The 9,220-nt window shown below is 34.2% G+C and overlaps 1 protein-coding gene across 1 annotated transcript in view; it reads left to right on the top strand.

Moving 5' to 3' along the window:
* The window catches only part of USH2A (usherin), an 829,367-nt gene that overhangs the window by 117,157 nt on the left and 702,990 nt on the right, over positions 1-9,220 (top strand). The window contains exons 9-10 of the mRNA XM_028488076.1: positions 4,779-4,974; positions 7,939-8,069. Of these exons, the coding sequence (XP_028343877.1) occupies positions 4,779-4,974; positions 7,939-8,069 (327 nt within the window). The remainder of the gene's footprint in view (positions 1-4,778; positions 4,975-7,938; positions 8,070-9,220) is intronic.

Raw genomic sequence — 9,220 nt, 5'->3', positions numbered from 1 at the left:
CAAGAGGGAAGAGATATGGGAACATATGTATATGTATAGCTGACTCACTTTGTTGTAAAGCAGAAACTACCAGACCATTGTAAAGCAATTATACTCCAATAAAGATGTTTAAAAAAAAATCATAATTTAAATGCAGTGTAACTTGACAAACTATAATAGGTTTTAGTGTACAAAATGAAAATTTGTTTATCATTCAGACATTGAAATTAACTTGATAAATACAAATACGTATTTATTCCTTATTAAAGTTTTTTAATGTTTTATTTATTTTAATGTCTGTATAAAAACATGGAGCAATAGAATTTATGACTATAAATGCAGAAATCCTACATAACTTTAACCATTATTTACCATTATTATTTACCATTAACGATGTTGAGCTTATTCTAAGAATGCAAGCATAGATTTTAATTAACGTGTTAACCTATAACATAATTTTTCAGTTCAATAGGTCAGTTGATTCAGAACATTTAATAAAATTGACAATATTTTGTTTTTATGTAAAATCACCTTGTTTATTTTGGAATAGAGATTTCTCCTTTTAAGTGATAAAGATCATCTACCTAAAATCAATAGTCAACATCATTATAAAAGTTGTAATATTAAAGACATTTCCATTAAAGTCAGAAATAATACAAATACATCCACGGTCACCACTATGACATACTTATTAACTATGGTGCTAAAATTTTTGGCCAATAATGTAGAAGTAAAGTAGAAAAAGAAAATAAAATATAAGTATATATTGAAAATTATGAACTAAATCCTCACTATTTGATAGGCAAAGAAAAATGTACCTAATATATGAAAAGATATTTAAAAGCAATAAGAAAAAATGAATATGTAAAATAAAAATGATCAATTTTCTCACAAAAATATTATATTTTATCAAAACTAGATGAAAAATATAAAACCTTACTAGTAATCAACAACATACATACTGAAACAGTGATTGATACTTTTCTAAAATCAAAATAGTGAAGAGATAATCATAGACTTTAGATGAGCAGAACATAAGAAAATGGACGTACTCAGATACTACTTGTGGGATTATAAATTAGTTTAATTTTTCTAGAAGAAAGTGGTCATATTTCACAAAATCTTTTTTTTTTTTTTTTTTGCGGTACGTGGGACTCTCACTGTTGTGGCCCCTCCTGTTGTGGAGCACAGGCTCCAGACGCGCAGGCTCAGTAGCCATGGCTCACGGGCCCATCTGCTCCACGGCATGTGGGATCTTCCCGGACCGGGGCACAAACCCGTGTCCCCTGCATCGGCAGGTGGACTCTCAACCACTGCGCCACCAGGGAAGCCCTCACAAAATCTTTTAAAATATTTACATTCTTATGATATAACTTTATCACTTATAATTTTGTTAAGGAAATATCCACAAGAAAAACAAAAAAGAAGAAGCAAAGTGTTTTGCTGTAGTTGAAGACTGGGTAAATAAGTTATTTTATGAATAATATGATAAGTAATGCAATAAAATTCATGATATTTAATGATAAGAGACTGTGTAATAGTATGGGTTATATATGTGTATGTGTGTGTTTTTGTGTATTCCTAATTTTGAGAAAAAGGAAAAAAATACACTTTTATAAGTTTTGAAAAAAGTCATTAAAATATTGTAGTTTATCATTTGGCAGTTGAATTATCAGTGATTTTTATTTTCTACTTCATTTATTTATTTTATGAAAAGGATAGTATTACTTTTATTAAGTACATAATTATGCTAAAATTTTAACACAGTTCCCATGAATAATTCCTTAATCTATGGAATAAATTTTGCTTTGTCCATAAATGATATGTATATTAGATGCTAAAAGCACTAATTAAAAAAAATTTCTAGCTTTAATTGATCCAGTACATAACAGGTCTGTTTTAGTTAAACACCAGTCCTCTAAAAACATGGTTCAAATATTAGTTATCATGGTATATTATCTGTAAGTAATTTCATAAAATACAAATTTTGCTGCTGGCTTGTCAGTCTACAAATTATATATATATAACTGTTGCACATCATGATCAGTGACCAATCATGCAGCTTCTTTCACTCTATTGGTGACTGGTCAGTGCACATCCATTAATCAGTTTATTCACAGAGAAGCTTGTAGTGGTCTAACCTCTTTTAAAGTGATAAACCCATGTGACATTTTATAAATATGAATATTCAAAACAGAAGAATTGGCCAACAAAGATGGAAAGAAAGAATGTTTTGGGAGTGAAATTTCAATTAAACATTTCTTTGTAGAGAACAAATAGCTGATCACTGTCACATTTGAAATACTTTATCTATGCAGCCAGGACAACTTAATGAATGTGAATTTAGCATAAATGAGGACATTGGTTGTGATAAATAGGTAAAGATGTCCTAGAGGAAATGATGCCAACCAAAACTTTACATTAAAGGAATCTCAGAGATATTGCATGTCAGTGAAAGCACAAACATGAAAATGATGGAAGCAGGCTGATCCATACTTAGAAAGAAGTATGACAATTCTCAAGGCTTAGAAAAGATGCTTGCTCAATATGGAAATTTACAGAATAAGAAAGCAAGCATTATTCAAGATACTGAATGATTTTTTTACAAGGAAAATAATTCTCAAAGTTTCTAATATTAAATTACAGTTTATTGTTAGTTTTATTGTTTTCTGTTTCCCTTTACATTTGTAACTGATAGGAAGTTTTTACAGTTTTATCTTCCCTTATCCTTCTTTGATGCTCTTCCTCTCTTCCTAGTTTCTGATGTATATTATTTTCCTTTTCTCTAGAAAACTTCTTTTAACCTTTCTTGCAAGTAGGGTCTACTGGTGACACATTTTCACAATTTGTGTTTGTCTGACAAGTCTTTATTTCTCCTTCACTTTTGTAAGATAATTTTGCAGAGTGCAGAATTCTAGGTTGGTAGTTTTTTTTCTCTCAACAGTTTAAGTACTTCACACTTCTTGCTTGCATGTTTTCTGAGGAGAAGTTAGATATAATTCTTTGTTACTATATAGGTTAGGTGTATTTTAACTTTGGTTTCTCTTTCTGAATTTTTTCTTTATCTTTGATTTTCTGTAGTTTGAAAATGATATGCCTAGGTATAGTGGGGTTTTTTGTTTGCTTTTTGGCATTTATCTTTCTTGGTGTTTTCTGAGCTTCTTGGATCTGTGGTTTGGTGTCTGACATTAAGTTGGGGAGATTCTCAGTTATTGTTGTTTCAAATATTTCTTCTATTCCATTCTCCCTCTCGTTTCCTTCCCATTATACGTATGTTGCACCTTTTGTAGTTGTTCCACAGTCCTTGGATTTTCTGTTCTGATTTTTCAGTCTTCGTTCTTTTTGCTTTTCAATTTTTGAGGTTTCTATTGCTATATCATCTAGCTCAGAGATTCTTTCCGCAGCCTTATCCAATCTACTACTAAACTCATCAGAGGCATTCTTCATTTCTGGTACAGTGTTTTTGATCTCTGGCATTTCTTTTTGGTTCTTTTGTAGAATTTCCATCACTCTGCTTATATTGCCCATCTGTTCTTGCATGCTGTGTACTTTATCCGTTAGGGCACTTAGCATATTAATCATAGTTGTTTAAAATTCCTTGCCTGATAATTCTAACATCAATATCTCTGTCATATCTGGTTCTGATGCTTGCTTTTTCTCTTCAAATTGTGTTTTTTGCTTTCTGGTATGCCTTGTAATTTTTTTCTTGAAAGCCAGACATGATGTGCCAAGTGAGAGGAACTGTGGTAAATAGGTTTTTAGCAATGTGCTGGTGAGGAGTGAGGGGAGGGCAAGTGTTCTATATTCTTATGATTATTAAATGTTAGTTTTACTATTTTCTATTTCCCTTTAGTTTTCAGTCTTTTAGTAAGCCTTTGCCTCTGGACTGTGAACTTCATGTGTGCCTCTTTGTCCCTTCTCCCCACCTCCCCTTTAGGTGGGACAGAGTGACTAGAGGGGGCTGGAGTTGAGCATTTCCTTTCTCTAGGTCCGTTAGGCTCTGGTTAACTAATTTATCCCGAGGCAGGTATCGTTAAGAACAGAGTGCTCTGATGTACTTCGAAATGCTTCCTTTCTTCTCCCTCTGCCAGAAGCACCTGGGGATTTTCCCCTGAGTTCATTTACTGTGAGAACCTGGTCAAGCTGCTGGAAGAAAATCTCACAGAATGGTGAGGGCCCCTTATAACTATACTACCCTGGAGTTTTCAATTTTCAGACTTGTGCACAGTGAACTGCCAGCAATATATCAATTATAATTCAGATTTTCTACCCCAGCATTAGTTCCCATGGAAGTTTCCGCTAGTGAGTCTTTGATCCTATAGCTGAGACTCCCTTTATTTGCCTGTCTCTCCAATCTTGGGGACAGATGTTTGCCCTGTGTCCCCCATTTAGGGATCCAGGGAGAGTTGTTGATTTTTCAGTCTGTTCAACTTTTTATTTTTTGTTAGGGTGGAGTGGCAATTCTAAGCTCTTTACTTGTGGAACCAGGACTTGGAAGTCAAGCTTTTAATGTTTTCACAAAAAATTTCAGATTGTGGAACAATCATAATTTTCCCCATTGGTTATTAAGATCACTTTAAATGGTTTCAGCTTGCATTGTCACTTTTACAATTCTGCACTACCATGACTGTAATATGCTAATTTCTGATTTATAAAACACTTTTAAAAATACAATAGTTGCTGACTTTCAACTCTTTGATATTAGCTTTCTGTCTAGTGAAAGTGCCGGATATGTAAATAAGAAGAAACAAAGCACAACTTTATATATTTATCATTCTGATATTACTTTATTGTTCTAGTGTGATCAGTGCCTGCCTCTTTATAATGACAAGCCTTTTCGCCAAAGTGATCAAGTTCATGCCTTCAATTGTAAACTCTGTGAATGCAACAGCCATTCCAGAAGCTGCCACTACAACATCTCAGTGGATCCCTTTCCATTTGAACACCACAGAGGAGGTGGAGGAGTTTGTGATGACTGTGAGCATAACACTACAGGTAACTAGCAAATAACACAAATAACAGAAGCTGACTTGGTCTTGAAGCCCATGTGCTTCTATGTATATTGCATATTATTTTAAATTATGTTATTGCTATCTTATTTAAGAAAGTGCTTTCATACCATTAAGTTTGAAAACCGCTCTGGTTTACTGAATCTTCATGTTCCAAATGATTAGGTAGTTTTCAGATATAACACTCTAGTCTTAGACTATGTATTTTCAGGAAAATGGTTTTTTTTTAAAAATTATTTCACATCATTTGATTAGATCATGAATATATTTTGGATACATCAGGAATTACTGTATTATTCTGAGTATATATATCCTTGAAATAAGTTTTCTGTGTGACCCCTGATCTTCCATTGTGTCTGGATTCCCATGTAGAGAGGTTTACAATCATTCAGATTTGGCATGGACTCTAGTAATAGGAATACTCTTTTTAAAAATGTTCATTAAATGCATAAAATAATTATTAGAGTCTTGTCCCTAAAACCATCCAGCATTTTGACTAGTCATTAAAAAATTACTCTTTTCTGAAAGGCTGATATGTTAAAAGCAGAAATAGACAATGTCTGAATTTGTAAAATATAATGGCCCAAGTCTGATGGGTTTGAAAGTGTGCTACTCTGAAGCATGAATGAATTTGTTAGATAATTATTGATAAACTAAAGTGGGACAAGCTCTTGGCTAGGTGCTGGGAATATAAGGATTAACAAGATGATGAATTTTCTTGTCTTTGTATGGATTATTACATGGTGGTAAAGGCACCCTATTAAAGGAACAATTAAAAAGTTGTCTGGGCTTCCCTGGTGATGCAGTGGTTGAGAGTCCGCCAGCCGATGCAGGGGACACTGGTTCATGCCCTGGTCTTGGAAGATCCCACATGCTGCAGAGCGGCTAGGACCGTGAGCCATGGCCGCTGAGCCTGCACGTCCGGAGCCTGTGCTCCGCAATGGGAGAGGCCACAACAGTGAGAGGCCCGCGTACAGCAAAAAAAAAAAAAAGTCTGATGAGTGCTAAGATGGGGAAGTATAGTAGGAGTTAACCAGGGGAAGGAGCGGGGTTGGGGATTAGGAGCGTGAACAAAGTTTTCCAGTAAGAGAAACAGTTGTTCAATGGCCTAGAGGAGAGAGAAACATGGCGCCCTTGAAGAACTGATGAAAGTGCAAATGGCTGATTGTTAGAAAAGGCTCTAGGAAGAAAGGCAGAGCCCAGATACTGGAGGGCTCTCTAAACCATGATAAGGAGATTGGCTTCTATCCTAAGGTTAAGGAGATGCCACTTAAGGGGACTTAAGGAAAGGAATTTTGTGTTATTTAAAGACCCATCTGGTTATAAAGTGGAGAATGGATTGGAGAGAGTCAAAAGTGGTTTGAGAAAAAAACGTTAGTCAGATATTGCAATGGTCCAGATGAGAAGTAATGCGGGAAAACATTTAGGGTGGTGTGGATAGAGATGAGCGGATCCAATAGACACTTAGGGTAGACAGTGACAGCATTTTCTGAGCAAGGTGCAGAGTGTAGGTAAGGGAAGGAAGAAGAGTCAAAACTTATGCCTAACATTCCAGTTTGAGCAACATGGTCAACGTTGGTACCAGCCATTGAGATAGGAAATACAGGAGGATCAAATTGAGGGAGAAGATGGCAAGTTCTGTTTTGGACAGGTTCACTGTGTGTTTCCAAGAAACAAAGAAGAAACTGTCTTTGGGGCAGTCAGAAACACAGTTCTGAAACTCCTTTCTTAAAGAAAGCCTTCCATGATGCTTCAGAGAGGGTCAGTATAATCTATATACTTTAGTGGCATCTTATGGTTATCACAGTTTGTAAATATATATTTATTCCTGTAATAATTTAATTAGGATTCATCTTACCTGCTAGACTATAAGGTAACTTTGTGAAAAGGGTGCAGTTTGTATTTTCCTCAGCCTTTAGCACAGAGTTTGGAACATGGTAATCACTCAATAAATATTCATTGAATGATAAATAAAGGAGAGATTTCTAGATTGGAGATATAAATTTGGGAGTCCTCAGCATATAGAAATGGAAATATTCTAGACATATTATAAATCCATTTAATTTGTCCACAGCCAAGATCCATTAGAGTGTGAGTTTTTCATTTGATTAAGTTGTTTTCATAGTTTTCTAATATTGGGCCAGTTTCAGCAATATTTGAGGAAGAGTACATCATGTTTAAAGGGGGAATTGATAGCCTTCAGTTTTATTTCAATTTCAGTGATCTGATATGCTACTCACATTTAGTTTAGAAACTCCCTGTAGTTTAGATTGCTTTCTTATATAAAATGGAAAGGGAAATTTTCTGAATAATAAATTGTAAACAGTAGAAATTACCTCATATTTCTAATGTGTCAAGATATTCTAATATTTAATATGAAATTTATTTGATGTAGTTAAATATAAAATTCTATTTTTATATTTGAAATAAAAAATAATTGCCATGAGTACTAACAGAAGCATTTGCTTTTAATCACATTAACTATGAAATAGTAAATTATATTAAAAGCAGTCTTCTATTTTATAAGATTTAGTTCTGGAAAAATATTTGAATAATATACGCTTATTTGCTTCCAACTGTAGAGCTATCATCTACCACGAATGTAGAAATTTCTCATATTTGATTTAGATTCAGTACCTGGTCCTAGAAATAAAAATTTTAAGTTTGGAAACAAACTCTTTCAAAATGTATGGGCCCCTACAAAGCACAGCTTTTTAGAAGTGTGGTATATAACAGATGGGAGTTTAATGAAGTAGAGCACAGTTTGTAACAGGTTCATTGTTTCATATGCTGTGGATCACTAAATTGGCAGGTAGAGATGAAAGGTGCATTAAAATGGACATCCCTAAAATTACAGAATTCCCTCAAAGGAATACAGTCTTTAATTTTGAATTATGCAGCTGATTGTAATGAATTGGAAGTCATAAAGCATAACCTTTCCCCGATGCAGGGAAGAACTGTGAGCTGTGTAAGGATTACTTTTTCCGACAAGTTGGTGCAGATCCTTCAGCCATAGATGTTTGCAAACCCTGTGACTGTGATAAAGTTGGCACTAGAAACAATAGCTTCCTGTGCGATCAGGTGAGTTCTCACTATTGAAGGTAAAGAATTGCTCTCTGCCAGAAACTAATTTAGGAGATGGTCTATTAGTGATACTGAAGGCTATATCAGGAAGTCCTCTGTATGTGTGCTTGCATTTCAAAGAGGTGGTTGCTTTCTTGGTCTTTCTGTGCAACTTTTAATATGAATATAAAATATAAGGCTACTTGGGCGGTCCATTTTACAGTTGTCAAAAAACTTGGAAGCTGGGGGTTCCAAGTAAACAATGAAGTAATTTAAGTATGTGTCTTGGAATTACTGGTGAATTAATATTAATAAGTGATATAAAGTAAACAAGAACAGTTTTCCTCCCAAATTCCATAGAAGATGGTATAGCAAAAGTCACTTACACATAGATCCAAATGGAAATTATGATAGCTCTGGTCTAAATTTCTTTTAACCTTTTCTCTAACAGTACAATGGGTTTTTATCATTTTATTAATTTTAATTACCAACATCACAAATATAGATGTCTGACCTATATGAACACAGATTGTATTATACATCAGGAAAAGCAGCTCCATACTTGAATGTGCTGTCTTCAGCTGGAGCTTTTTACCTGTTCTGATTATATTACCACATGAAAGTAGATAAAAGGCAAATTTACCTTGAAGAACCAATTCAATGATTGTATTAATTTTTAATAATTACTTATTCTCTTGCAAATAGTTGAGAATGCAGTGGCCAAGCGCATAAACCACAATCTGGTTAAAGAAAAAGAAAATTTTTTTAAGTTACAATGGAATGATAATAATTTCAAGGCAAAATATATTTGTGGTATAATTTGGAGCATGCATTAAAAACTTTTAACAAATAAAAGCCAAATATAAAGTGAGCTAATATGGATTTGAAGACTTTCAGATTAAACTTAGTGTGTGATATGCTTCATTGGAAAGCTGGGAGGTAGAAAAATAACTAAAAGGCAATCTCTACTGTTTTTTTTTTTAACATCTTTATTGGAGTATAATTGCTTTACAATGGTGTGTTAGTTTCTGCTTTATAACAAAGTGAATCAGTTATACATATACATATGTTCCCATATCTCTTCCCTCGTGCATCTCCCTTCCTCCCACCCTCCCTATCCCACCCCTCTAGGTGGTCACAAACCACCTAGCTGATCTCCCTGTGCCATG

Source organism: Physeter macrocephalus, chromosome 4 (genome assembly GCF_002837175.3).
Source record: "Physeter macrocephalus isolate SW-GA chromosome 4, ASM283717v5, whole genome shotgun sequence".
Taxonomy (NCBI): Eukaryota; Metazoa; Chordata; class Mammalia; order Artiodactyla; family Physeteridae; genus Physeter; species Physeter macrocephalus.
Note: the sequence above shows the minus strand (reverse complement) of the source record. Positions and strands in the feature narration are given on the sequence as shown.